Source organism: Leucoraja erinacea, chromosome 43 (assembly GCF_028641065.1).
Source record: "Leucoraja erinacea ecotype New England chromosome 43, Leri_hhj_1, whole genome shotgun sequence".
In the NCBI taxonomy this organism is placed as follows: domain Eukaryota; kingdom Metazoa; phylum Chordata; class Chondrichthyes; order Rajiformes; family Rajidae; genus Leucoraja; species Leucoraja erinaceus.
Window position 1 is genome coordinate 1,683,936 of NC_073419.1, and position 26,631 is coordinate 1,710,566.

General features: G+C 45.1%; 2 protein-coding genes across 7 annotated transcripts in view; one reads left to right on the forward strand and one right to left on the reverse strand.

Annotated features, from left to right (window-relative positions):
- The window catches only part of cables1 (Cdk5 and Abl enzyme substrate 1), a 234,206-nt gene extending 210,618 nt beyond the window's left edge, over positions 1-23,588 (forward strand). For both annotated transcript variants that reach the window (XR_008726430.1, XR_008726431.1), the window contains one exon: positions 23,577-23,588. The gene's annotated coding sequence lies outside the window, so the exon portion shown is untranslated. The remainder of the gene's footprint in view (positions 1-23,576) is intronic.
- Positions 1-26,631, reverse strand: part of LOC129714873 (transmembrane protein 241) — a 116,819-nt gene that overhangs the window by 81,713 nt on the left and 8,475 nt on the right. For all 5 annotated transcript variants that reach the window (XM_055664720.1, XM_055664716.1, XM_055664715.1 and 2 more), the window contains 3 exons: positions 22,466-22,543; positions 16,050-16,075; positions 14,159-14,210 (listed from right to left, as the gene is read on the reverse strand). In XM_055664720.1, the coding sequence (XP_055520695.1) occupies positions 14,159-14,210; positions 16,050-16,075; positions 22,466-22,543 (156 nt within the window). The remainder of the gene's footprint in view (positions 1-14,158; positions 14,211-16,049; positions 16,076-22,465; positions 22,544-26,631) is intronic.

Sequence of the window (26,631 nt, forward strand, 5' to 3'; positions counted from 1 at the left end):
TCCCGAGCTTACCTGCCGTTAACGAGTCTTCCCGAGTACCTGCCGTTAGCGTTACGAGCCGCCAAGAGACGTCCCCGAGCTCTGACGTACCCGCTACGTTGATTCTCCGTGCTTACCACGAGTTTGATTTTTTTAAACTCGGGAGAGCTCTTGGAATGAACTCGTTCCGTGGGACAGGGCTATTAGTTTAGTTAATTGTCACGTGTACCGAGGTTGTGTGCTAATAGTCAGTGGCTAGACTATACATGATAAATCATAATGTTTTATTATTAATGCTTAATGTTTTATGTGTCATTCCTATCTGTCACTGTTTGTCATGTTGTCACTTGCGGGCGGAGCACCAAGGCAAATTCCTTGTGTGTGAATACTTGGCCAATAAACTTATTCATTCATGATTACAATCAAGCCACCCACAGCATGCAGATACATGATAAAGGGAATAACGTTTAGTGTACGATAAAGTCCAGGAAAGTCCGATTAAAGATAGTGCGAGGATCTCAATGAGATAGACAGTAGCTCAGGACCACTCTCTCGTTGGTGATAAATCTGAAGTTGATGCAAACTATATGATAACATCATAGAAATATTTAGAAACGAGGAACTGCGGATGCTGGATTACCAAGGAAAGACACAAAGTGTTGGAGTAACTTAGAGGGGTCAAGAAGCATCTCTGGAGTTAAAGGATGAGTGATTTTGGGTTGTGATGTCAAGGTCTGAAGAAGGGTCCTGAAACGTCACCTATCCAGTGTAGATGGTTTATGCATGCAACCTATAATGTAGCTACCTCATTACCACTAACCACGCCCAGTCATCTCAGTATAACTGTGATATCCTCCCCTTGTCCCCCCCTTGGTTCCAGTACGCCTGAAGACTAGATGCAGTCAGTACTGGGACGTGTGTAACATGTGCCTTAATTAAAGACTCAGTAAAGGTTACAGTGCGTCAGACTCCACTCCTTTACATGGTGTCAGCAAGTTAAACGCGCGCCTCCTGTTTATCGGGTTTTATTTGTCCCTAGTCCAACTAGTGTTTTTATTCCCTATTCATCATGGCATCCTCATGCCGAAAGTCCTCTCCCCTTGTCTTTAACGCTGACATTGTGGAGCGATGGGCTCTTTTCGTGATGGACTACAACCACTTCGTCAACATCGTGCACCAAAATGACCCAGATGCGGTCAAAGCCTCGCTCCTGCTGAGCCTTGGCCGGTCCCGATGCTATGAAACGAGCTCAGGCTTTCAACTACAATCCAGCGGTCCTGGATGACAACGACCAGGTCGTCGAGCCGGCGGAATCTGCCAAATGACCCGGTATGTCTCTTACGCAGGTTTGCGGAGATTTGTGACTTGCCCTCCAACCACATATTGGAGTGGGCTAGATTTTTTACACGGAAAGAGCAGCCTGATGAGCCTGTCGAATGTTTTATCGCTAACCTGCGCTACCATGCTCAGCGGTGCCGTTTCGAGACCATGCGTGATCAGCTCACCAGAGATATCCTTGTCACCGGCATGCTCGATCAGAAGCTACGTGCTGATCTACTGCAAAGACCAGACCTCACCCTGACTCAGGCAATGCATGCATGCTGATGATCCAGCTTCACGGCAAGAGGGCCTGAAGACACCGGGCTGGCTGAGGAGGCCAGATATAGGCCCCGACCTCGGGTGGACTATGAGGGGGAGAACTGGATATTTTTAGTGCCTTTCCTCACAGTGAATTCTGCTGTGGGGGGACGTTTCATGTTGATTTCTATAGTGTACTGTTTCTGTGTCTTTTTTCTTTTTCTCTTTTTTCTCTTTTTTTGATTTGTATGGATTTATTGCATTGATCTGTTCAATTAATTTAATCAATCCCTGTAAAGCACTTTGGTTCAAATACTGGTTTTGTTGAAAAGTGCTATATAAATAAATATTATTATTATTATTATTATTATTATAGCTGAAGTAGTCGCCCCGCCACATGGGCAGAGGGGATCTGACAATCGGGCTATTAATCTGACTGGTGTTGCGATGCCCCGTCGAAAACAAGGCAACTTTTGCCCTACGCCGCGGCCGACTTATGCCCCTCAGGTCCCGCTCATCAAGAAGTGTCCCAACTGCAATTATATCCACTCCATGCAGTTGCAGTGCCCAGCACTTGGCAAAGCTTGCAATTTCTGTAGGAAGATGAACCATTTTGCAGCTGCCTGTCGTTCCCATGGGAACGTTCCCTCAGCTCCTAGACAAGTTCTAAACAACCTTCAGCAAGCTGATAGCGATTTCGACTCCCAGTCTTCTGTTGACACTGCCCTCGACTGTGAGCCCACCTGTTCCATGGGAGATGCCAGTGTTTACACTCTCCTTCATAGCCGATCTCGCCTCCACGATCCTTCTGTGCTCATTACTGTCAACAACAAGTCCTTCAGTGCTAAACCCGACACGGGGGCCAAGGTGAATGTTATGTCAACATCCCTATTCAAACAGATAAGAAATAATGAGCCGCTGACTGCTGATCGCTCCATATTGCATGCTTACGGGGGAGAGGAGCTAACGCCAGTGGGGAGGGCCACCTTCCACTGTGTGCTGCAGAAATCATCCCGTGACCTGTCGTTTTTTATTCTTGACTGTGACTGTGTGACTCTGTTGAGCAATCAGGCGTGTCAGGATCTCAGTCTAGTGTCTTTCGACCGTACGGTCCACGAAGTGCGGGCGATGCTGAATCCACTCTCCGATCACCCTGACCTCTTCGATGATAAGCTGGGGAAGCTGCCACTTGTATACAAGATCGCAACTGACCCGTCGGCAGTGCCTGTGATCCGTGCCCCACACAGGGTGTCGTTTGCCATGAAGGGCAAGGTCGAAGCCATGCTGAAGAACATGGTTGACATGGGAGTGCTTGCAGCCGTCAGCGATCCCACCGAGTGGGTCTCCACCATGGTCGCCACCATGAAGAAGGGTAAGAATGAGATACAGGTGTGCTTAAACCCCAAGGATTTGAATCTGGCAATAAAACGTCCCCACTACCCTATGAGGACTGTAGAAGATGTTGCTGCTCAGGTCGGTCAGGCCACGATGTTTTCCGTCCTCGATTCCAGGAGCTCGTTCTGGCAAATACCCCTAGACAAACGATCCTCGGACTTAACCACTTTTGGCACCCCCTTCGGAAGGTTTAAATTTTTGCGGATGCCGTTCGGCATCAACTCCGCTAGCGAAGTGTTTCAGCGCTCCGTGGAGCAACTGTTTGCTGGTCTGCCGTGTGCCATAATTGTGGATGATATCCTGGTCTATGGGAAAGATGCTGCTGAACATGATCGCCATCTCCGACAAATTCTAGACCATGCTCGCCAGATCAACTTAAAACTCAACCTGTCTAAGTGCAGGTTCCGTGTTGCTGAAGTACCCTATGTTGGCCACATCTTCACAGCCCACGGGCTGAAACCTGATCCGCAGAAGACCAACGCTATCTCCGAGCTGCCTGCCCCGACAGATGTTACCAGCCTTCAGCGTTTCCTGGGCATGGTCAACTACTTGGGGAAGTTTATCCCTGACCTCAGCGAATTAAGCGCACCCCTGAGGCAATTGACGAAATAAGACATTGCCTGGTCCTGGTTTCCCCAACACCAGCAGGCTTTCGACTTCCTCAAAGCGAAGCTGATCAGCACGCCAACTCTAAAGTTTTTTGATCTGCAGCGTCCGATTGTAGTTATGTGTGATGCTTCCCGTTTTGGACTCAGTGCCGCCTGCCTGCAACTGCATGGTGATGGCTCGCTACAGCCCATTTCCTATGCCTCGCGCACCATGACAGACACTGAGCAGCGCTATGCACAAATCGAGAAGGACCTTCTTGCAGTTGTATTTGCCTGCTCCAAGTTCAAGGACTTCCTTTTCGGTACCAGATTCACCGTCGAGACGGATCATCAACCCTTGGTAACCATCCTCAATAAGCCTATCCACATCGCTCCAGCCAGACTCCAGCGAATGATGCTACAGCTCCAGCGGTTCGACTTTCAGATCGTGTACAAGAGGGGCACTGAGATGCATGTGGCCGACGCGCTGTCCCGGGCCCCCCGGTCCTTCTGCGACAGACATCCCTACGAACAGGAAGATTTGCAGGTGCTGAATGTTAACTTTGTTCCCTCTGAGCAGCTGCAGTGCCTGGTTGAGCACACCGCCAATGACCCAGACCTGCAACAGCTCGCAGCTGTCATCCAACGGGGTTGGCCAAGCAAACGCACCTCACTGCCGGCTGGTGTCCACCCTTTCTTTCTGGTTCGTGATGAACTGGTGCTCCGGGACGGGATCATCATCAAGGGTCACAAGGTGATCGTCCCTGCCTCCCTGTATGACTTGTACTACAACGCTGCCCACATGGGGCATCCCGGAGCCGATGCCACTGTCTCACATTCCCAAGCACAGTACTATTGGCCCGGCATGGCAAAGTACATTACGGCCCGAGTGGCCTCCTGTCCTGATTGTAACACTCTTGCCCCGCATCAGCAGCACCAGCCACTTCTGCAGCAGCCTGCCCCTGCCATGCCCTGGTCATCGCTGGCTGCCGACATATTAGAATGGCGTGGAAAGCAATACCTAGTGTTGGTCGACTCCTACTCGAACTGGTTCAAGGTGGACCTTCTCCCTGCCATCACCTCCGAAATGGTCATCAGTAAGCTAAAGACTCAGTAAAGGTTACAGTGTGTCAGACTCCACTCCTTTACATCCATGTTCTCCACAGATGCTGCCTGACCCGTTGAGTTACTCCAGCACTCTGTGAAACGTCACCTATCCATGTTCTCCACAGATGCTGCCTGACCCACTGAGTTATTCCAGCACTCTGTGAAACGTCATCTATCCATGTTCTCCACAGATGCTGCCTGACCCAGAGTTACTCCTCCATTCTGAAACGTCACCTATCCACATTCTCCAGAGGAGCTGCTTGACCTGCTGAGTTACTCCAGCACATTGTGTCTTTTTATGATATAATGGTGCTTCTGCACACACTTCAGTGGATGAGGAAACACTCTGCACATTACAATTCCCTCTTTCTTTCCTTGGAAATAAATGCCCATCGTTCCATCACACACAACTGAGCAGACAGAGACACTCAACCTGTGTACGGATCTTCATAAGATCATAAGGTGATAAGTGATAGGAGCAAAATTAGGCCATTCGGCCGATCAAGCCTATTCCACCATTCAATCATGGCTGAGCTATCTCACCCTCATAGCCCCATTTTAGTTTAGCTTAGTTTAGAGATACAGGGCGGAAACAGGCCTTTCGGCCAAAATGCCGCAGCGCCACTTGGTAATTTATGGAGAGAAAACAAAACATGATCTATTTGTTGGTAGACAAAAGTGCTGGAGAAACTCAGCGGGTGAGGCAGCATCTATGGAGCGAAGGAAATAGGCAACGTTTCGGACCGAAACCCTCCATAGATGCAGCCTCACCCGCTGAGTTTCTCCAGCATTTTTGTCTACCTTCGATTTTATAGCATCTGCAGTTCTTTCTTAAACATAAATGATTTATTTGTTACTTTGAACAAAAATTATATCGTTTTTTTTTTTTAAGTGCAAAAACTTCCATGCTAAATCCAAAATACATTGTTTAGGCTTCAATTTAGCATGTCAACAATAATGGCTGACAAATCTGGAATCAATTGATAATGTTAAGGCTGCAAAGAGAGGGAAAAAAAACATGTCCTGAAGTGGATGTCTCAGAGACTGTAATTGAATGTCGATTACATTATATGCACTTGCAGATTTGTACTAGTTCCTAGGGATTATATGTACCTAAAGATAGAGTTAGTGGCACTAAAGTAGGCAGATGGTGTCTGTCACTATTGCCATAATGTGATAAGCGTTTTGCCAGATTAATTTTAAGCCAGATTGAAGCGCTGGGGGATCTCAATGACTAATGAAAGGTTAATTCCCGGGATGGCAGGACTGTCATATGCTGAGAGAATGGAGCGGCTGGGCTTGTACACTCTGGAGTTCATCACAACTCTCTGGATGAAAACGTTTTTCCCCATCTCCGTTCTAAATGACTTACCCCTTATTCTTAAACTGTGGCCTTTGGTTCTAAACTCTCCCAACATCGGGAACATGTTTCCTGCCTCTAGCGTTTCCAATCCCTTAATAATCTTATATGTTTCAATAAGATCCCCCTCATCCTTCTAAATTACAATACAATACAATACCTTTATTTGTCATTTGAACCTCACATGAGGTTCAAACGAAATTTAGTTTCTGCAGCCATACAATAAAAGAACCAAAACACACACCAACACTATTCACATAAACATCCATCACAGTGGCTCTCCTCCTCACTGTGATGGAAGGCAAAGTTCTTGTCTCTCCCCTGCATTCCATTTCCCTCCCGAAGTCGGGGCGAAGTCAAAGCCCCCGGCGGGCGCTAGTCCGCGGCAAATTAAGGCCGCGCCGGGCGTTGTAGGGCCCCCCTCCAGGTCACTCTCAACCCCGCAATTCGGGCGGGAGAAGTCGCCGCTGCCGGTGCCCTGCAAAGCAGCCTCCCACCGGGGATCCGCGAGCTCCCGGTGTCACCATCCATCCGAATTACAGGGTATACAAGCCCAGTTGCTGCATTCTTTCAACATATGGCAGTCCAGTCATCCCAGGAATTAACCTTGTGAACCTACGCTGCACTCCCTCAATAGCAAGAATGCCCTTCCTCAAATTTGGAGACAAAAACTGCACATAATACTCCAGGTGTGGTCTCACCAGGGCCCTGTACAACTGCAGTAGGACCTCCTTGCTCCTATACTTAAATCCTCTCTCTATGAAGGCCAACATACTATTTGCTTTCTACACTGCCTGCTGTACCTGCATGCTTACTTTCAGTGACTGATGAACAAGTAAAATCACATTTTGTGTTTACAACACAAGAACACGTTAGTTAAACATAGAACATTGATACAGAATAAACTGGAACAAAAGTGAAATTATGCCGATAAAACCGAAAGGCTCAACACATCTCTTGAAATTCCCCTTTAAAATAGCCACAGAAAAATTTAAATATTTAGGAATTGAAATCACTAGAAATTATCACGGTATGTTTAATGCCAATTATAGCCCCTTATTTAAGAAACTAAATAATCTAATTAAATTCTGGTAAACGCTTCCGATGTCTTTAATAGGTCGAATAAATGCTATAAAAATGATCTTTTTACCACAAATCCTATATTTATTTCAATCAATTCCAATATATCTTCCAAAAAAGTTTTTCAAAAAACTAGACTCAGACATTACAAATTTTATATGGGATTACAAATCCCACAGAATACAAAGAGCACACCTTAGTAAACCAAAAGAGATGGGTGGTCTAGCGCTCCCTAACTTTATGTACTATAATTGGGCAGTAAATATTAAAAATATGATTCACCTGCTGGACAACTCTGCCCAGCAGGTGGATTGGATTGTAATGGAGAGAGAGGACTGCGCTCCGTGTAATACAGGAGCGACTCTCCTCTCACCAACGAATCCGAATAACAAAAATTATAATAAAAATCCAATGATACATAGTACAATAAGAACTTGGAAACAAATAAAACAGCTTAAAATTAAGAAATCTATCTCTTTTAATGCCAATAGTCAATAACTCGTCGTTTAAACCCTCAATTATAGATAAATCATTTACACAATGGGAAAGAACGGGAATCAAAACGCTCGGAGACTTGTATGAATTAGGAAAATTATTATCATTTCAACAATTACAACTGAAATATAATTTGAAAAATAATCAATATTTTAAATATCTTCAAATCCGCGACCATCTGAAAAAATACACAAAAGACTATCATAACATGCCCCCAGACTTATTGGATGAAGCCATGAAGACAAAGGCTGAATCAGCAAATCTAATATCATACTTATATAACATTATTTTGAATATAGAAATACCTACAACCGATGGTATTAGAAGAGACTGGGAACAAGAACTAGCTATAAAAATTTCAAAAGAGAGCTGGGATAAACACTTACTATATGTGCATAAATGCTCGATCCAACGTACGACATACTCTAATCCAATATAAAACATTACATAGGCTATATTATTCAAAAACTAAAATAAATAAACTTTTCCCCAATGTTTCACCCATTTGTGATAAATGTCAGTCACAAGAAGCTACCATAGCGCACTCTTTTGTTTTCTGTATAAAAATTCAAAAATTCTGGAACGAAATATTTGAAATCTTCACAAAATTATTTAAAATAAAACTTGTACCAAAAGCAGAATGGATCATTTTTGGAATATCGGAAGGTAACCCCGAATTAAATGTGTTTCAAAAGAACTTACTTAATTACGGGCTAATAATGGGAAAAAAGCTTATACTCAAATTTTGGAAAAATGCTCCAATACCAACAATAAAAATGTGGATTTCAAACATGTTCGAAACACTACACTTGGAAGAGATGAGACTCCTCCTAGCAGGCAAAGCAGACCACTTCCAAAAGACGTGGTCTGCATTTACGGAACTATTACAAGCATAAGGTGCAATAGTAATTTAAAATATAAATGGTACCAGGATCTGGTAACGGGGGGTATAAAATAATTTTTTAATAAAAACACGGTTGGTATATCCTTTTTTGCGGAGTTTTGTGTTACAATAGAGCGATTGTTTTTCCTTTTTTCTGTTCTTTCTAGGGTCTTATTTCCTTTCTTTACTTCCTTCTCTAAGGGGCTTTCTTTTCCCAACACTTTCCTGCACCTTCACGACTCTTGCTCACTTTCCTTACTTCTTTTATTTCTACTTTTTTTAAAGCTCAAAAAATGAAGTGGTACAACTAAATGTAATAAGATATATGTGACGTGTATTAATGTAATTTACTGTACTTCTGATAAAAAAAATAAAAAAAAATAAAAAAAATAAAAATACTCCAGGTGTGGTCTCACTAGGGCCCTGTACAACTGCAGAAGGACCTCTTTGCTCCTATACTCAACTCCTCGTGTTATAAAGGCCAACATGCCATTCGCATTCTTCACTGCCTGCTGTACCTGCATGATTCCTTTCAGTGACTGATGAACAAGGACCCCCGGTTGTACTTAATCATCCTACAGGGCCTGTCCCACTTGGTGATTTATTCGGCGACTGCCGGCGCCATATCAGTGTCGCCAAAAGATTTTGAACATCCAAAATGCAGCGGTGACAAAAATATGTTGCGACACTTGAAAAAACACCAACGTCAATATGTCATCACGCCCCATCTCCCCAGGCCCGCAACCTTGGCGTGATCTTTGATTCCACCCTCTCCCTTGAGCCTCACATCCGCCATGTCATTAAAACCTCCTTCTTTCACCTCCGCAACCACGCCAAACTCAGACCCTCTCTCACACCTCCCACTGCTGAAAGACTCATCCATGCCTTCATCTCCTCCCGACTGGACTATTGCAACTCACTTCTCCTTGGCATCAGCTCCACCTACATCAACCGACTCCAACTGGTCCAGAACGCAGCCGCCCGACTCATCACCCATACCAAATCCCGGCATCACATCACTCCAGTCCTCAAACAACTTCACTGGCTTCCCATCTCCCACCGGATCACCTACAAAATCCTGATCCTCACCTACAAAGCCCTCCACCATCTGGCCCCCCCATATCTCACTGACCTCCTCTCCCCCTACCAACCCTCACGGTCCCTCAGATCCACATCAGCCGGTCTCCTCTCCATCCACAAGTCCAACCTCTGCAGTTTTGGGGACAGAGCCTTCTCCAGGGCAGCTCCCAGGCTCTGGAACTCCCTCCCCCAACTGATCCGCAATTCCGTGTCCCTCACCATCTTCCAGTCCCGCCTCAAGACCCATCTCTTCACCTCTGCCTATCCTTAGCCCCACATCCCCCTCCCTTTTCATCTGTGCTTGAATTGCCTCATATTGTGTTTTGAATTGAATTCTGTCTTTACTTTGTGTACTAGTCATGTCCCTACTATTTATTTCATTCCGCTTACATGTTTTTCGTCTACTTGCTAAATTTTTGTAAGGTGTCCTTGTGACTCTTGAAAGGCGCCCATAAATAAAATTTATTATTATTATTATTATTATTGAGAGTAGGGAAGATTCAAACAAGAGGACATGACTTCAGAATTAAGGGACAGAAGTTTAGGGGTAACATGAGGGGGAACATCTTTACTCAGAGAGTGGTAGCTGTGTGGAATGAGCTTCCAGTGGAAGTGGTGGAGGCAGGTTCGATTTTATCTTTTAAAAATAAATTGGATAGGTATATGGATGGGAAAGGAATGGAGGGTTATGGTCTGAGTGCAGGTAGATGGGACTAGGTGAGAGTAAGTGTTCGGCACGGACTAGAAGGGCCGAGATGGCCTGTTTCCGTGCTGTAATTGGTATATGGTTATATGGTTATAATTATGAGCCATGGTTTTGAGGCCTGATTACAAACATTTTGGCTTTAAATAGTCTGTAATTAGCACCTACGTGTACAGGCTTGCGGCTGTCCAATGTAACAAGATACAGCTTCTCTTGTGTAATTGCCCACACACTGTTCTCTAGTCACATGGAGAGAGCAGATTAAAGATACATGACATTTACCAGTGCAAAACCACAAAGCAATTACTTCAGACCGCACAGCTATTAATATTAATATATTGCCAATTAAGCTCAACCGTTCTCACCTCAGATTACCAAATACAATTTAAGTCATCAATCAAGGGAATTGTATTGCATAGAAAGCAAGAAACATAGAAAATAGGTGCAGGAGTAGGCCATTCGGCCCTTCGAGCCTGCACTACCATTCGATATGATCATGGCTGATCATCCAACTCAGTATCCCATCCCTGCCTTCTCTCCATACCCCCTGATCCCTTGAGCCACAAAGGCCACATCTAACTCCCTCTTAAATATAGCCAATGAACTGGCCTCAACTACCTTCTGTGGCAGAGAATTCCACAGATTCACTACTCTCTGTGTAAAAAATGATTTTCTCATCTCAGTCCTAAAAGACTTCCCTCTTATCCTTAAACTGTGACCCCTTGTTCTGGACTTCCCCATCATCGGGAATAATCTTCCTGCAACTAGCCTGTCCAACCCCTTAAGAATTTTGTAAGTTTCTATAAGATCCCCTTTCAATCTTCTAAATTCTAGCGAGTACAAGCCGAGTCTATCCAGTCTTTCTTCATATGAAAGTCCTGCCATCCCAGGAATCAGTCTGGTGAACCTTCTCTGTACTCCCTCTATGGCAACAATGTCTTTCCTCAGATTGGGAGGCCAAAACTGTACGCAATGCTCCAGGTGTGGTCTCACCAAGATCCTGTATTGCATCGGGATAACATTGCTAATAGGTTTTGTTCAGTTTCAAGATACAACGCGGAAACAGGCACTTCGGCCCACCGAGTCCAGGCCGACCAGCGATCACCCCGTACACCAGCACTATCCTACACATGAGGGACAATTTTTATCCAAGCCAAATTAACCTACAAACCTTTTAGTGGTCTACTGCATTTCGTTGTCTCTGTACTGTTACACTGCACAATGACAATAAAGTTTGAATCTGATCTTTAAGAACACCACCAGAAATTGGAGGAGCAGCACCTCATATTCCGCTCGGGCAGTTTACACCCCAGCAGCATGAACATTGACTTCTCCAATTTCCGGTAGCCCTTATTGTCTCCTCAGATCTCCCCCAACCCTCTGGCTCCTCCTCTTCCTTTCTTCCTTTCCTTCCTTCGCTCCATAGATGCTGTTTAATGATCTGGATGATGGAATTGAATTAATGATCTGGATGAGGGAATTGAATGCAATATCTCCAAGTTTGCGGATCACACGAAGCTGGGGGGCAGTGTTAGCTGAGAGGAGGATGCTAGGAGGCTGCAAGGTGACTTGGATAGGTTGGGTGAGTGGGCAAATGCATTGCAGATGCAGTATAATGTGGATAAATGTGAGGTTATCAACTTTGGTGGCAAAAACAGGAAAGTAGACTATTATCTGAATGGTGGCCGATTAGGAAAAGGGGAGATTCAACGAGACCTGGGTGTCATGGTACACCAGTCATTGAAAGTAGGCATGCAGGTGCAGCAGGCAGTGAAGAAAGCAAATGGTATGTTAGCATTCATAGCAAAAGGATTTGAGTATAAGAGCAGGGAGGTTCTACTGCAGTTGTACAGGGTCTTGGTGAGACCACACCTGGAGTATTGCGTACAGTTTTGGTCCCCTAATCTGAGGAAATACATTCTTGCCATAGAGGGAGCACAGAGAAGGTTCACCAGACTGATTCCTGGGATGGCAGGACTTTCATATGAAGAAAGACTGGATAGACTCGGCTTGTACACGCTAGAATTTAGAAGATTGAGGGGGGATCTTATAGAAACTTACAAAATTCTTAAGGGGTTGGACAGGCTAGATGCATGAAGATTATTCCCGATGTTGGGCAAGTCCAGAACTAGGGGTCACAGTTTAAGGATAAGAGGGAAGTCTTTTAGGACCGAGATGAGAAAATCATTTTTCACACAGAGAGTGGTGAATCTGTGGAATTCTCTGCCACAGAAGGTAGTTGAGGCCTGTTCATTTGCTATATTTAAGATGGTTAGATGTGGCCCTTGTGGCTAAAGGGATCAGGGGGTATGGAGAGAAGGCAGGGATGGGATACTGAGTTGGATGATCAGCCATGATCATATTGAATGGTGGTGCAGGCTCGAAGGGCCGAATGGCCTACTCCTGCACTTATTTTCAATGTTTCTATGCTGCCGCACCCGCTGAGCTTCTCCAGCACTTTTGTCAACATTTAAGAAAGAACTGCAGATGCTGGTAAAATCGGAGGTAGACACAAAATGCTGGAGAAACTCAGCGGGTGAGGCAGCATCTATGGAGGGATGACGTTTCAGGTCGAGACTCTTCTTCGGTCTGAAAATGTACACAGATTGCCACTGAAAGTATTGCACACCAATATATCTGCATGAAGACCTATCTCCCACACTCCAACACTTCTGTAATAAATACAAACGTGCCATTTCCTTTTAAAATTGGAATTTTAGGAATAGTAGACTATTTTCTAAATGGGGAGAGAATCTAGAAATCGGAGGTGCAAAGGGAGTTGGGATCCAGTGCAGGATTCCTAAAAAGTTAAAGCCCTGTCCCACGATACGAGTTCATTCCAAGAGCTCTCCAGAGTTTAATAAAAATCAAACTTGTGGTAAGCACGGGGAATGCACGTAGCTGGTACGTCGGAGCTCGGGGACGTCTCTTAGCGCTAACGGCAGGTAAGCTCGGGAAGACTTGTGAAGATTTTTCAACATGTTGAAAAATGTCCACGAGAGCCCCGAGTACCTACGAGTGGCCATTACCGTAAATCTCCAAGTTCGAATCAGGGCAAACTCGGGAGAGCTCTTGGAATGAACTCGTACCGTGGGACTGGGCTATTAATTTGCAAGTCGAATCAGTAGTAAGGCAAATGCAATGGTAGCAGTTATTTTGAGAGGTCTAGAATACAACAACAGGGATGTAATGATGAGGCTCTATAAGGCGCTGGTCAGGCCGCATTTGGAATATTGACAGTTTTTGGGCCCCATGTCTGAGGAAGGATGTGCTGGTTCTGGAGAGGGTCCAGAGGAGGTTTACAAGAATGATCCCAAGAATGAGTGAGTTAACGTACGATAGAAACATAGAAAATAGGTGCAGGAGTAGGCCATTCGGCCCTTCGAGCCAGCGCTGCCATTCAATATGATCATGGCTGATCATCCCCAATCAGTACCCCGTTCCTGCATTCTCCCCATATCCCATGACCACTATTTTTATCAGTACCTGGTTCCTGCTATTTTCCCATATCCCTTGATTTTCTTAGCCCTAAGAACTAAATCTAACTCTCTCTTTGATGGCACTAGGCCTGTACTCGCTGGAGTTTAGAAGGACGAGGGGTAGAGATAGATAGATTCCTGATTAGTACCGGTGTCAGGGGTTATGGGGAGAAGGCAGGAGAATGAGGTTAGGAGGAAGAGATAGAACCGCCATGATTGAATGGCGGAGTAGACTTGATGGGCCGAATGGCCTAATTCTGCTCCTATCACTTATGAACTTATGAAAATCAGAGCATTATCACACGGCTCAAAACGCAGCAGAAAAAGTTTAATGATACATTATCTGATGGGAACACATTTGAATATTTTAATACAAAATCAAAATATGCCGACTAGGTAAAATATGTGCCGAGAACCGACACAATCACTGACCTCAATGATGGTCAACATCAACGTAGCAGAAGCCGCGAAAATCATCAGCGTGCTAAAAGGAAAGGAACCAAAAGAATAAATTAGCAAATTTCAATTGCGGTTACATCTAATCGAAAGAACATCAAACATAGTGATATATGAATGTATGAATGAATAGGTTCAGCTGGCAGTGCGTTCAAGGCCACTACCACCCTCTAAACAAGGTTGCTCCCACACATCTCCTTTAAACACTGCCCCTTAAATCTACCTTTGCTCTTTGATATTTCCACTTCGAGAAAACAGGTTCTATCTACCCTATCCAAAGATGCTAGCCTATAGACAATAGACAATAGGTGCACGAGTCGGTTATTCGGCCCTTCGAGGCAGCACTGCCATTCAATGTGATCATGGCTGATCATCCCCAATCAGTACCCCGTTTCCTGCCTTCTCCCCATATCCCCTGACTCCGCTAACTTTCAGAGCCCTATCTAGCTCTCTCTTGAAGGTATCCAGAGAACCGGCCTCCACCATCCTCTGAGGCAAAGAATTCCACACTCACAACAGGTTTCATGCATTTCGTTGTCTCTGTACTGTACAATGACAATGACAATTAAAATTGAATCTGAATCTGAATCTGAGGTTGTTGATAGAAGGCAAAAATATAATGAGAGTAAAACAACTCTCTGTGTGAAAAAGTGTTTCCTCCTCTCCGTTCTTAATGGCTTACCCCTTATTCTTAAATTGTGGCCCCTGGTTCTGAACTCCCCCAACATCGGGAATATGTTTCCTGCCTCTAGCGTGTCCAAACCCTTAATAATCTTATATGTTTCTATAAGATTCCCCCTCATCCTTCTAAACTCCAGAGTGTACAAGCCCAGCCGCTCCATTCTCTCAGCATATGACAGTCCCGCCATCCCGGGAATTAACCTTGTGAACCTTACTTTGCTAACAGACAAGCAACTTAGGAAGTTTCTTGGTGTAGACTTCTGGACAATCTTTGATGGCATCATTAAATATATTTGAGCTTTGTTAGACTCTCAATACAAGCAGTAGATTTAGTCTCCCCCACCTGGTCTGCCAGTGTTTGTGATGGAAGTCCTTACAATGATCATTTTCTGTCCTTAACCCAAAGCACAAGGTGTGCCCTCGAGCCCTACCATTCACTGTGTTGGTCAAACCTGCCATGCTATGCCTGCACAAATTGCAACACCTCGCACTTCTCTGTATCAAATCCCCATGAACCATTCCTCAGCCCGCCAGCCCAACCGATTACGATATTGCTGCAATTTTTGACAGCCATCTCAGTCACACTCACACTAATACTTTATTAGGCAGGTATGTTTTGCAACATACGAGGAGTTTCATTTGCCAAGTCAGTCATCCAAATAAAAAGCAATGGAACACACAAAATACATTTTAACATAAACAACCACCACAGTGACTCCTCCACATTCCTCACTGTGATGGAAGGCGAAAATAAGTTCAAATTTCTACACCATTCCTTAGTGCTGTCTGCAAACTTAGCATCTGGTAAATTTAGTTTTAGTTTAGAGATACCGTGCGGAAACAAGCCCTTCGGCCTACCAAGTCTGCGTCGACCAACAATCCCCCGTACACTAGTTTTATCCTACACACTAGGGACAATTTACAGAGGCCAATTAACCTTTAAACCTGCACAACTTTGAGATGTGAGAGGAAACCAGAGCTCCTGGAGAAAACCCACGTCTCTTAGCGGCTCATAACGCTAACAGCAGATCCCAGGGAGAACGTACAAACTCCATACAGACAGCACCTGTAGTCAAGATCAAACCCAGGTCTCTGGTGCTCTGAGGCAGCAACTCTACCGCTGTGACGCCCAATTTCAAATCAATTGAAAGGCAATATATAAACAATGGAACAGAAACATAATTACCTGCTGATTTTAGTGCAGGACAGCTTCTGTGTAAAAGAAGAGACAATTTGTAATTACAACAATGTAAATAAAACCGCACATGCAGAAATGAAAAACATAGAACTTCAGGCTCAGGAGGAAAACTAAAGGCCCTGTCCCACTTTCCCGAGTAACTCACGAACTCTCTCGAGTTTTCCCCTTGATTCGAACTCGGAGAATTACGGTAATAGCCGTTCATAGGTACTCGGGGCTATTTTATTAAACTCGTGGACATTTTTCAACGTTGAAAAAATGTCCTGACTTACCTGATGCCCCGAGTTCCTACGGCTGGCATTACAAGCCTCTACGAAACATCTACGGACTCCTACGAGCTCGCTACCGACATTCCCCGACATTCCCCTAGTTCGAATCAAGGGGAAAACTCGGGAGAGTTCGTGAGTAATTCGGGAAAGTGGGATAGGGCCTTAACACTATGCCAATGGTGATGTTGATGCTACAGTACTATCTCATCTAATGTGTCTGAAGAAGGGTCTCAACCTGAAACTTGTAGAAACATATAAAATGCATCTTATAGACACATAAAACACTCCACTGCGGCAAGCCTCAACGACTTCCGCCCAGTTGCACTTACCCCCATCATCACCAAGTGCTTCGAGAGGCTGGTCCTGGCACACCTCAAAAGCTGCCTACCCCCCACACTGGATCCCTATCAGTTTGCCTACCGCAAGAACAGGAGTACGGAGGATGCCATCTCAACGGCACTTCACTCCGCCCTCTCCCACCTCGACAACAGAGACACTTACGTAAGAATGCTGTTCATCGATTACAGCTCAGCATTCAACACCATTATTCCATCAAAACTGATCACCAAACTCGGTAACCTGGGCATCGACCCCTCCCTCTGCAACTGGATACTGGACTTTCTAACCAACAGACCCCAGTCTGTGAGGTTAGACAAGCACACCTCTTCAACCCTCACCCTGAACACTGGCGTTCCTCAGGGCTGTGTGCTGAGCCCCCTCCTCTACTCCCTCTTCACCTATGACTGCACACCTGTACATGGTACTAACACCATCATCAAGTATGCAGATGATACAACGGTGATTGGCCTCATCAGCAACAACGATGAGCTGGCCTACAGGGAGGAGGTCCAGCACTTAGCAGCATGGTGCGCTGACAACAACCTGGCCCTTAACCCCAAGAAGACCAAGGAGCTCATTGTAGACTTCAGGAAGTCCAGAGGCGGCACGCACACCCCCATCCACATTAACGGGACGGAGGTGGAACGTGTTTCTAGCTTCAGGTTCCTGGGAGTCAACATCTCCGATGACCTCTCTTGGACCCACAATGCCTCTACTCTGATCAAGAAGGCTCATCAGCGTCTCTTCTTCCTGAGGAGACTGAAGAAGGTCCATCTGTCTCATCAGATCCTGGTGAACTTCTACTGCTGCACCATCGAGAGCATCCTTACCAACTGCATCACAGTATGGTATGGCAACTGCTCTGTCTCCGACTGGAAGGCATTGCAGAGGGTGGTGAAAATTGCCCAACGCATCACCGGTTCCACGCTCCCCTCCATTGAGTCTGTCCAAAGCAAGCGCTGTCTGCGGAGGGCGCTCAGCATCGCCAAGGACCAACCATGGACTGTTTACCTTCCTACCATCCGGGAGGCGCTACAGGTCTCTCCGTTGCCGAATCAGCAGGTCGAGGAACAGCTTCTTCCCGGCGGCTGTCACTCTACTCAACAACGTACCTCGGTGACTGACAATCACCACGAGTGTGCGACGTTTGCTATGTCGCTCTCAGGGTGATGCTAAATGCATTTCGTTGTCTCTGTACTGTACACTGACAATGACAATTAAAATTGAATCTGAATCTGAATCTGAATCTGACATATAAAATTCTTAAGGGATTGGACAGGACAGATGCAGGAAACATGTTCCCCATGTTGTGGGAGTCCAGAACCAGGGACCACAGTTTAAGAATAAGGGGTAGGTCATTTAGGACTGAGATGAGGAAAAACATTCACCCAGAGAGTTGTGAATCTGTGGAATTCTCTGCCACAGAAAGCAGTGGAGGCCAATTCACTGGATGTTTTCACAAGAGAGTTAGATTCAGCTCTTCGGGCTAACGGAATCAAGAGATATGGGGAAAAAGGAGGAACAAGGTACTGATTTTGGATGATCAGCGATGATCATATTGAATGGTGGTGCTAGCTCGAAGGGCCAAATGGCCTGCTGATGCACCCATTTTCTATGTTTCTATGAAACGTCACCTAATCCTTCTCTACAGAGATGCTGCCTCCAGAGTCACTGCAGCATTTTGTAGCTATCTAATCTAAACCCATTCCCTCACAGTTTCCAGCTACTGCTTTATATTTGATTTCAGGTTCTGACCACCATCTATCTAATTGGACTTTACCTTGCACTAAACGTTATTCCCTTTATCCAATATCTGTACAATGTGGACGGCTTGATTGTAATCATGTAGTATTTTTGCTGACTGGATAGCACGCAACAAAAATCTTTTCTCTGTATCTCAGTATACATATAGTTGTCATCCCACTTCTGACACCATGTAAAGAGCTCAAACTGACACAGGTTGAAACACAAACATCTTTACTGTTCAGGTCATTAACTACTAAGCAGGTCATCACACGTTCACACTGCTACTCTAACTGCCAGACAGTGGGAAGGATCTTACACTATGAATGTTATAATTAGGCGGGGTTCTAATTACTAAGCATTCTAATTGGCTAACATGCTATAGTCAATCTACATAAACTAATTAAGAATATCGTTGTTTCATTTCAGGACACAGCGGCACGGTGTACCTTCTCCCCGTGACCTGCGTGGAGCTCCGATTTCCTCCCACACTACAAAGACATGCAGGTCTGTAGGTTATTTGGCTTGGTAAAAATTGATGCTGATGCTACAGTACTATCTCATCTAATGAGTCTGAAGAAGAGTCTCCACCCGAATCCTCACCTATTCCTTCGCTCCATAGATGCTGCCTCACCCGCTGAGTTTCTCCAGCATTTTTGTCTACCTTCGATTTTTCCAGCATCTGCATTTCCTTCTTAAAGATAGTCCGAGGGTCACAGAATGTGGTAGATAGTAGGTCAGGACTGCCCTGTGATTGCGGTAGGATGGTTCAGTTGCCTGATAACAGCTGGGAAGAAACTGTAGGAGTGTTAGGTTACGTAGATCGCTGGTCGGCACGGACTCAGTGGGCCGAAGGGCTTAATTCTGCACTGTGTCTCTAAACTAAGCTGCAAGATGTATAACAATAAAACACTCTTGACTCTAGAAGTGTGTGTGTGTGTGTGTGTGTGTGTGTGTGTGTGTGTGTGTGTGTGTGTGTGTGTGTGTGTGTGTGTGTGTGTGTGTGTGTGTGTGTGTGTGTGTGTGTGTGTGTGTGTGTGTGTGTGTGTACGTGTGTGTGTGTGTGTGTGCATGCTCGTGTGTGTGTGTGTGTGCTTGTGTGTGTGTGTGCGTGTGTGTGTGCGTGTGTACGCTTGTGTGTGTACGTGCACGTGTGCGTGTGTAGTACTTGTGTGTGTATGTTTGTGCGCATGTACGTGTGTGTGTGCGTGTACTTGTGCGTGTACGTATGTGTGCGCGTGTACGTGTGTGTGTGCGCGTGTACGTGTGTGTGCGCGTGTGCTTGGGTGTTCGCACGCGCGTGTGTGCGTGTGTATGCGTGCACGTGTGTGCACATTCTGCCAGTGACTGCGTGGGTGCCCCTGTTCTCCTCTCACATCGCAAAGACGTTAATTGTCCTCTGCAAGTTGCCCCTGGTGTGCAGGGAAGGGATGAGAAAGTGAGATAACATAGAACTAGTGTGAATGATGGTTGGCATGCACCATCGCAGTGTGAATGATGATCGGCGTTTACTCGATGGGCTGAAGGGATGTTTCCATGCTGTATCTCTCTCTAAACCCTCTAATATGGGTGACCCCTTCTTTTAAACCACTCACCCCAAGTTTTAGATTCTCCCACCAGAGGAAAGATCCTGGTTCAAATCCAATCTAGGCACGAGTCCTCAAGATCAGGGCAATTCATATTCATCGGTACAAGAGGATTAAATTCCAGGTACCACATCTTACATTTAAATGTCACAATGAAGCAACTCCATACAAGGGACATTTTTTTGCTCATTGCAACACATCTTTAGATATAGGGAAGGTAAAACATTTGTAGACAGTTTCTTGGATCAGAGGCTGAATTAATTCATGTTCATCAGTGATAGGAGCAGAGTTAGGCCATTCTGCCCATCAAGTCTACTACACCATTCAATCATGGCTGATCCATCTCTCCCTCCTTACCCCATTCTCCTGCCTTCACCCCATAACCCCTGACACCCCATTAATCAAAAATCTATCTATTTCTGCCTTACAAATATCCATTGACTTGGCTTCCACAGCTTTTTGTGGCAATAAATCCAGCTAAAGAAATTCCTCCTCACCTCCTTCCTAAAGGAACATCCTTTAATTCTGAGGCTATGATGTCTGGTCCCAGACTCTCCGACTAGTGGAAATATCCTCTTTACATCCACTCTATCCAGGCCTTTCACTATTCGGTGGAGTTTCAATAAGGTTCCTCCTCATCCTTCTAAACTCCAGCGAGTACAGGGTCAGTGCCGTTAAATGCTCATCATATGTTAACCCACTCATTCCTGGGATCATTCTCTTCTGGACCCTCTCCAGAGCCAGCACATCCTTAGCACAGTCTGAAGAAGGGTCTCGTCCCGAAATGTCATCCATTCCTTCTCTCCAGAGATGCTGCCTGTCCCGCTGAGTGACTCCAGCTTTTTGTGTCATCCTTCCTCGGATGTGGGTCCCAGAATTCTCCACAATGCTCCAAATGCGGCCTGACCAGCGCCTTATAGAGCCTCAGCTCTATTGTGATTGTGTGGCTTCCGAGATGGCTGTTGGATGTGTATGATGTGTAGGAAGGAACTGCAGATGCTGGTTTAAATCGAAGATAAACACAAAATGCTGGAGTAGCTCAGACCCTTCAACATTTTATGGCCGATAATGCTAGATTCTAGATCGGTGGATACGAGCTACCTGATAAGGCAAGTATGCTCGGACTGTATTGGAGATTAGTTTATTTCTTCCAGATACTGGGCATGTGCTTCATTATCATGAGTGACAATAGACAATAGGTGCAGGAGTAGGCCATTTGGCCCTTTGAGCCAGCACCGCCATTCAATGTGATCATGGCTGATCATCCCCAATCAGTACCCCGTTCCTGCCTTCTCCCCATATCCCCTGACTCCGCTATCTTTAAGAGCCCTATCTAGCTCTCTCTTGAAAGCATCCAGAGAACCGGCCTCCACCGCCCTCTGAGGCAGAGAATTCCACAGACTCACCACTCTCTGTGTGAAAAAGTTACCTCGTCTCCATTCTAAATGGCTTACTCCTTATTCTTAAACTGTGACCCCGGTTCTGGACTCCCCCAACATCGGGAACATGTTTCCCGCCTCTAGCGTAACCAAACCCTTAATAATCTTATATATTTCAATTAGATCTCCTCTCATCCTTCTAAACTAAACTCACCGGGGCACAGACTCCAACATGGTCGTGGGCACTTCACAATTTTTTTTATGGGAGACTTTACAAATAACTTTGCATGATTTATTATGACCATCTGGTCATCTCTTGCTGTGGTGGAGTTGAATTTCGAAAGTCTATTGTCAGGAATATAAGCTACATGGCTTGTCCACTGAACGGAACTGATGTGTGCGTAATAAGAGCCTCGATACTGGGGACATTGACTTTGAGTTACCCACATATACCCACCGTCCTCTGAGTGAAAATGTTGCTTATGCTTCCATTAAATCTCGATAACAGGAGTTGAGCTAGATAGGGCTTTTAAAAATAGCGGAGTCAGGGGATATGGGGAGAAGGCAGGAACGGGGTACTGATTGTGGAAGATCAGCCATGATCACATTGAATGGCGGTGCTGGCTCGAAGGGCCGAATGGACAACAGAGGAGGATGACTGAACTTTGGTGCCTTCCCTCACAGTGGGAAACTTTGATTCCGCTGTGTGGGGATGTCTATGTTATAGACAATCGTGTTCTGTGCTCTTTTCTATTCGTATGGCTCTATGACCACACATTTCTCTGTACCAATTCATACATGTGGCAAAAAAATGTCTCTTGTCCCTTGTCTACTCCTGCACCTATTTGTCTATTGTCCATAACAGTTTATTTATCTTTAATCAGCACACTCTTGAAATACAAAAGAGCTCTCAGTCAGGAATTGAAAGTTCAACATTACAAAACAATCTAATATATTAGGGGAGGGTGGTGGATAAAAGAAAAAGTTATAATCCATTGTAAAATGGAGTTGACTTTTTCTTGGTATTTGCTGTCCATTTGAAAGGTTACAAATTACACCCTCCCAATGCTACCATTTTTAATCAGTACCTCTTTTGTGACGATTTTCAGGGTAATGTTACCAGCAACATCAGATGCAGTCTGCAGCAGGAGGAAGAATGGAATCGGCTGGGAGACACAAGTAACAGCAATTAATGAAACGCTCAAAGTCATCACTGCCAGAATTCTACTACTGCCACTACCAGCAAGTCTCAAACAGCTAGTGAATAAATAAAAATGTCTAAACAAATATAAAGTCAGCTCTATATTTAGTTTAGGAAAGAACTGCAGATGCTGGAAAAATCGAAGGTAGACAAAAATGCTGGAGAAACTCAGTGGGTGAGGCAACTTCATAATAGGTGATGCTTCGGGTCGAGACCCTTCTTCAGACTGATGTGGGAGGGGGGGAAGCCCCCCCCCCCCTCAAACCCCCACATCAGTCTGAAGAAGGGTCTCGACCCGAAATGTCACCTATTCTGAAGAAGGGAGCTTCGACTGCCAGCCCTTCGACTGCCGGCCTCTGCAGTGCTTCTGGCTGCGGCTCTAAATCTCGACCGTCGGCCTGCGGCCTACACCAGCCTGAAGCCGCGGTCTCCGGTGGGGAAGAGCTGAATCTGGACTTACCTTGACTTTTACCTTGTCCTTTTACCATCTGGACGCCCACAGCGATGGCTGCAGAGGGTTGAGGTCCCCAACACGGGGGAAAAATGGAGGAGGACTGGCCAATTTTTGTACCTTCCACCATAGTGATGAATGCTGTGGTGGATGTTTGTGTTAAATTTTTTATTGTGTTTGTGTGTTCTTTATCATTGTACCGCTGCTGACAAATTCATTTCACTTGCACTTTATGTGCAATGTGACGAATAAAACCGGATTGTATTGTATTGTAACCCGAAACGTCACCTACTCCTTCTCTCCATAAATGCTGCCTCACCCGCTGAGGTTCCCCAGCATTTTTGTCTAGCTTCTATATTTAGTTTAGTTTATTATTGTCACGTGTCCCATGTACAGGGAAAGGTTTTGTTTGATTAGTACACAATCAAACAAAAGGCCGTACATGATTCCAATCAAGCCGTCCACAGGGCACAGATACAGGACAAAAGGCACAACATTTAGTGCAAGATAAAGTCTGATCAAACATAGTTCACAGGTCTCCAGTGAGGTAGATGGGAGGTCAGGATTGCTCTCTAGCTGGAGAGAGGACAGTTCAGTGGCCTGCTAACTGCTGGAAATCTGGAGGTGTGCGTTTTCAAACTTCTGTACCTCTTGCCTGATGGGAGGGGGACAAGAGGGAGTGGCTGGAGTTAAACCAGTCCTTAATGGTGCTGGTGGCCTTGCCAAGGCAGCGTGAGGTATAGATTAAGTTAATTGAAGGGAGGTCGGTTTGTGTGACCAAACCAAGCTGTGATGTGACTGTGCCCAAGTTGGTGAGGATTGTTGGGGACATGCCGAACCTCCTAAACCTTCTAAAGGGCCTGTCCCACTTTCCCGAGTTATTCACAAATTCTTCCGAGTTTCCCCCTTGATTCAAACTCGCAGAATGTTCGTAACGGGTCTGTAGGAGTCCGTGGATATGTCGTAACGGCTCGTTCTGCCAGCCGTAGGTACTCGGGGCTATTTTTTCACTCGTGGACATTTTTTAATCAGGCTGGGAAAAAAAGTCCCGACTTACCTGATGCCCCGAGTAGTTGCGGCTGGCATAACGAACTTCTACGATATGTCCACGGACTCCTACGTACTAACATTCTGCGAGTTTGAATCAAGGGGAAAACTCGGGAGATTTTGTGAATAACTCCTGAAAGTGGGACAGGCCCTTAAGGAAGTAGAGGCGTTGGCGCATTTTCTTGGCCAGAGGTTTGATGTGGCTGGTCCGGAACAAACCGCAGGTGATATTACATTTGGATTTTAAATAGTGAGAAAAAAAGTGTGGAACAGACAAGTATGAGAATAATTTTTAGTTGTGCTTCATTTCAGAGAGATGTGACTTTTAACCAAGCCATTCCCAAACATTTCTTCAGGATAAATAACTTTTATCCAGTGATTATAATTAATCATACAATTGTTCACACCATCACCCCTTCATCACTATCCAGTTTGAAAAGGACTTTAAATTTATTTGGATAGTTTCGCAAGTTCATAATAGTTCATATAGTTTCACATACTATTAAGTTACCTTAAGTAAGTCCATGCTATTGTTATTTTAGGGCAGCACAATGGCGCAGCAGTAGAGTTGCTGCCTTACAGTGCCTGAGACCCGGGTTCCATCCTGACTATGGGTACTGTCTGTGAGGAGTTTGTATGGTCACCCTGTATGGACTCCAGGTGCACTGGTTTCCACCCACACTCCAAAGACGTACAGGTTTGTGGGTCGATTTGGCTTTGGTAAAAATTGTAAATTGCCCCTAGTGTGTGTGTAGGATAGAAACATAGAAAAATAGGTGCAGGAGTAGGCCAATCGGCCCTTCGAGCCAGCACCGCCATTCAATATAATCATGGCTGATCATCTTAAATCAGTACCCCGTTCCTGCTTTTTCCCCATATCCCTTGATTCCTTTAGACCCAAGAGGTAAATCTAACTCCCTGTTGAAGTTGGTGCTAGCATACGGGATCGCTGGTCGGTGAGGACTCGGGCTATTTCCTTGCTGTGTCTGTAAACTGAATATGAACTAATCTAAACTAAAACTTGCAGAGACTGGAAGACGTGTGTGTGTGTGTGTGTGTGTGTGTGTGTGTGTGTGTGTGTGTGTGTGTGTGTGTGTGTGTGTGTGTGTGTGTGTGTGTGTGTGTGTGTGTGTGTGTGTGTGTGTGTGTGTGTGTGTGTGTGTGTGTGTGTGTGTGTGTATGTGTGTGCTGAACTTTTTCTTTCTCTCGTGGTGTGGTTATCATGTGTGTTTACACATGCTGTACTATTCGTTCTCTCTCATTTATCATATTGTTTACAGTGTACTATGTTTACACGTTCTGTTGTGCCACAGCAAGTAAGAATTTCATTGTTCTATCTGGGACACATGCCGATAAAACACTGTGGACTCTTGACTTGGAACTCCACCTATTGGTATTTTTATGAATTGAAGGATTGAAATAGGAATTTATGAAGGATAGCGATAGGATCTGGACCAAGGGAGTTCTGCAGCCCCTTGGCTAACCACTACATTTTTACAGTGCTGACAATTTTAGTCGCATTTTAATTTAAAACCCAGATGATAAATCAACCAAAGGAGGATGCAAAGATCTGTCAGTTTTGTCAGCAGCCAACAAATGGGGGAGCACGGCCAGATGCAAAACAGCTGGAAAAACAGAAAGCAAATACAGATGCAACAAGATAAATGATTTTACTTAAAATATTCCAGAGCTGTGGAATGATAATGGAAAAAATGAAAAGAAGAATATCTAAGGTAAAAACAGATTATATCTAATATTGCTGGCAAAACTCACCATGTTGAAATAATGCAGAGAATGTCAGGAGACACACTGTGTTTAATCAATATACACTTTACAATAGGAAAATAAAGTTGATCTTTTCCAGAGATGCTGGAACCGAAGAGGCGCAAAAAGCTGGGGTAACAAAAAGGGCAGCACGGTGGCGCAGCGCTAGAGTTCCTGCCTTACAGCGAATGTAAGGCAGCAACAGAATTTTAAGAATAAGGAGTAAGCCATTTAGAATGGAGACGAGGAAACACTTTTTCTCACAGAGAGTGGTGAGTCTGTAGAATTCTCTGCCTCAGAGGTGGAGGCCAGTTCTCTGGATACTTTCAAGAGAGAGCTAGATAGGGCACTTAAAGATAGCGGAGTCGGGGGATATGGGGAGAAGGCAGGAACAGGGTACTGATTGGGGATGATCAGCCATGATCACATTGAATGGCGGTGCTGGCTTGAAGGGCCAAATGGCCTACTCCTGCACTTGTTGTCTATTGTCTATTGAATGCAGCGCTGAGGACCCGTGGTCCATCCCGACTACGGGTGCTGTCTGTACGGGGTTTGTACGTTCTCGTACGTTCTCCGAGATCTTCGGTTTTCTCCCACACTCCAAAGATGTACAAATTTGTAGGTTAATTGGCTTGGTAAATGTAAAAATTGCCCCTAGTGGGTATAGGATAGTGTTAATGTGCGGGGATCGCTGGTCGGCACGGAACCGGTGGGCCAAAAGGGCCTGTTATCGCGCTGTATCTATAAACTGAAACTAAAAACTAAACTCAGCAGGTCAGACACTATCTCTG